Source organism: Austrofundulus limnaeus, unplaced genomic scaffold (assembly GCF_001266775.1).
Source record: "Austrofundulus limnaeus strain Quisiro unplaced genomic scaffold, Austrofundulus_limnaeus-1.0 Scaffold67, whole genome shotgun sequence".
NCBI classification, from domain to species: domain Eukaryota; kingdom Metazoa; phylum Chordata; class Actinopteri; order Cyprinodontiformes; family Rivulidae; genus Austrofundulus; species Austrofundulus limnaeus.
The window spans coordinates 1,778,283-1,782,102 of NW_013952469.1; the positions used below are offsets into that span (position 1 = coordinate 1,778,283).

General features: G+C 38.0%; 1 protein-coding gene across 1 annotated transcript in view; it reads left to right on the forward strand.

The window, feature by feature from the left end:
• The window catches only part of radil2a (Ras association and DIL domains 2a), a 37,228-nt gene extending 34,311 nt beyond the window's left edge, over window positions 1–2,917 (forward strand). The window contains exons 14-16 of the mRNA XM_014010311.1: window positions 769–884; window positions 1,019–1,158; window positions 1,709–2,917. Coding sequence (XP_013865765.1) covers window positions 769–884; window positions 1,019–1,158; window positions 1,709–1,811 — 359 coding nt within the window. The 3' untranslated portion in view covers window positions 1,812–2,917. The remainder of the gene's footprint in view (window positions 1–768; window positions 885–1,018; window positions 1,159–1,708) is intronic.
• Window positions 2,918–3,820: the final 903 nt, after the last annotated feature.

Consider the following 3,820-nt stretch of genomic DNA (forward strand, 5'->3'; position numbering starts at 1 on the left):
GTAGTGAGTAGACAGTACAGATAATTGTGCAAAAATGTAATGAGTAAAAGTAAAAAGTACGCTGAAAAATAATTACTCAATTACAGTTGCCCAAAATTTCTACATAAGTACAGTAACAAAGTATTTGTACTTAGTTAGTTTACAACTCTGAGCTGAAGGTTGTTGTGAAACCGTGGTCCTCGCCGAGCCCCCGCCTCCAGCKGATCTACCTCGGTGTTTCTGACGAGCGGACAAATGTTATGTTCAAAGTTTGCTYATCCTTTAATCTGAGCAGAGGAGCTACAGAGAGGTGGTGATGTCAGGAGAGAAAAGAGCAGTGGCCGATCTGTCATGGGAATTTACAGCTGGGTTGGTGCGTGGAATCTTAATCGGCGGCGGCATTGTTCAGGACAGGTCCTGCGTGGGGGGCAGACGGGCCGCGTGTTGGGAAAAGGCAGGAGGAGGAGGAGGAGAGTGGGGGACGAAGGGTAGAACTGCACGGGTGGGAACAGTTTTTTTGTTTTTAGTGGCGGGGTGGGGAAGAAGCACGAGTCAGAAGACAGGAAGACCCTGTTAATCAGCACAGATCCACCCTGCTCCACATTTATTTACCCACAGCTGCGACTCACTGATTGACAGGTTTTTAATTAAAATAATCAACCCACAGCTGTTTGAAATAGATTTATAGAAGCTTTTAAAAGAAAAGTTTTTAGGATCTGTTTATTAAGAGGAGCACAAACAAAAGTTGCACTTCTCGTACTTGACCTGGTGTGTTTTCTGTTTGTTCAGTGGGTGGAAACTCTGCAACAGGAAACAGGGAAGCAGAAGAAGACAAAGAGGAAGTGTTCACGGTGGAGGTCCACAGAGGGCCACATGGTCTCGGCCTGGCGCTCGTTGATGGGACGGTGCGAAAATGTTCAACTATTTTAGTGTTTTACAGCTTAACTGAGGCTGAAAGAGCTGAAAAAACTGACTTTTAAACAGATAAGCAAAATGTCCTTGTTGTGTAAAATATTTTATTGTGTTTTTTTGTTTTTAGAAAACGCCGCTGAGAATGAGTGGCATTTATGTGAAGTCAGTTGTTCCCGACTCTCCGGCTGCTCTGTGTCAGAAACTGAGAACAGGAGACCGGATCCTGGCTGTGAACGGAGTCAGCCTGGTTGGGATGGAATATAATGTGTAAGCTGGTRTCTATACAACAACACTCACACCAGGACACAATATAACATCCAGTTAGAAAATAATCCAGATTCAAATCAAACTTTAACAACATTCACACATAGAATGTTAATGTAAGAGCTGCAACGAGACAGAAAATTGACGATTCTGTTTGATACTTTAGTCTCACGGTTCGATATTTTTTCGATACAAAACAGAGAAATGTCCACACCTTTCTTAACTTGTAATATATTGAAATTATTATGAACATTTGTTTAAGCTCAAAAGTCCAGTTTTTAAATTAAATGTTGCTGAAACAGCAAGTTTCTCAGTGGATCTGTGCTCGACAATGCAGCCTAGGTGGAGCAGTCGAACACAGATCCACTGATCCTTCAACACTGATGAAATAAATGTTAAAAAATCCATGTTGTTGAACCTAAAGCACTGTATTGAATGGCTCCTTACAGATACATGGATTGTTGCAGCCCTAGTTAATATTTATAATTAGATTATTAGATGTTTTATAAACCCATCTCTGACCTCACGTCTCGTTTCATCTCTCTCCTTTCAGCGGCAGAGAGTTGATCCGATCATCAGGAGACTCTCTCCGGCTGCTCGTCGCCAAGATGGACACGAAAACCAGCAGCAAGAKTTCAGTTACAACTAAATGCTGAAGGAACGTCTCTGCTGATGATAAAATGGAGCTGATTTCTTATTAATTTGTTCACTTCTTATTTTTGGAGTGTTTCTGGTGTGAAAGCACCGAGACGATTGACCAAAGCAACAKCAAACACAGACTATCGGACAGAAACTGAAATCTTTAATTATCTCTACAGATTGAGCTCTTCTGTCTGAGAATCACTGAGCAGCTCCTGGATCTGTCACCTCTGGCTTTAACTGGAAAATTATTTAATGTTAACTTATATCTGCTTAAAAACTACATTTTACCAAATGTTTCTTTTTTTTTTACCGTATCCAGTTTTATAGTAAATTAGAAAGTTTTAAAAAAGGTATAATTACTAAGGGAAAAAAGAGGAGGCATCTTTTAATCTATTAATTATATAAGTTTTCCCAAAATAAGTAAGTAATACCAAAAAGGATTTGTAAATGTTATACAAACTGTTTGAGTTTGTCGATTTGTTTCATTGTTTGGTGTCAGTAAAGTGAAACAAGCAAAGTGAGGAGGGTTAAACACGGTTCTATCAATCATTCCTGTTCATGTTGTGATGGTTTAAACACTTGTTTTTCCATCATTTGTTGCTGTTTTAATTGATCATTTGTAAAGCAGCCAGGATATTTTCACACAACACAAGGCGTTGATGAATGAGCAGAAAAAGCTCTTTAATTTGTCATTTCTGCTGTGAAATTACTTCACTTATTACACACAATGAAACCTTTTCTCTTTTTTTTTCTGCTGCCAAAATAACACAAATTGTAGAAATCAGTTTGTTTTTCATGTTGGACTACAAATTTAAACTTTTCAAAACCTATATTGATAAAAATCTACTTAATATTTTAACTAAAATATATTTTACTGCATAAATAAAGTATTTTTGTCTTTTTATCTCAGATGTTGACATCTACACGACACTAAAGTGTTGCAGGTGGGAAGAATAAAAGCTGCTCTGTTAATAAAAGGTCTTTCAGCTCCTGCAGCGGCCGATTCAAGACAAACATGTTTCTGTGTAAACAGTGTTAAAGTTCACACAAAGTATTTTTTGTAATATTTATATTGTGCAGTATTTTCAGATGGAATAAATGTGATTTTTGTCTTTGGGAACTCGTCACTTTGTGTGTTTGTGAGCAGAAGCTGTGGGTGGAGCTGCTGGGTGTGTCGACTTGTTGGAGCTGCTCTGTGGTTTCCATGAGCCAAGCACTTTCCAGCAGCTGCAGCGTGGCACAGTCCAGCCTCTGTGAGCCCCCCCACCGAGGCCCCGAGTTAAAACGCTGCTTTATGACGGTATAAAGCTTCACACACACCCCTGAGTTTAGATTTAAAGGTGCTGAGTGTGAAACTTCCTGCTGTTTTCTGACCAAAATCCTGTTTTTAAGACCTTTGAATTTACTGCAAATTCTGTCTGAGTGGAGTGATGATCAGAAAGTAGTAAACTAAAAATAAACAAGAAACGTAGCATTTATGACCCCCGCACATATGCAAAGCCAGAGTTGTAAAGTAACGAAGTACAAATACTTTGTTACTGTACTTACGTAGAATTTTTGGGTATCTGTACTATACTTGAGTAAATATTTTTCAATCTACTTTTTACTTCTACTCCTTYCATTTTTAAAAATACAAGAAGTAGAAAGTCGTTACTTTTATTTCATTTTTGCTTGTTTTCATTCCAGCTGCTTATTATAAAAAATAACAACTATCCATATAAACTGAGCCTCCTAGATAGAGTGAATTTAACTGTGGTTGAATGAGAAGTATAAATATATAAAACTCTGATAGTGTATTAGTTTGTACACAAACAAATCATGTCACACTCCAGCAGGACAGAATCATTCAAATAAAAGGACTGTACTTAAGAAGTATTTGTATTTCATGAATTATATTCTTACATTTGGCTGCAGTCCTCAGATTACGAGGAAAAGTCAGAAATATTTTTTTCTTCAGTGGCCCTGATCCTCTTTCATATCATTGAACACCTAGGTGTGTGTCTGGAAACGTTTATTATTATTA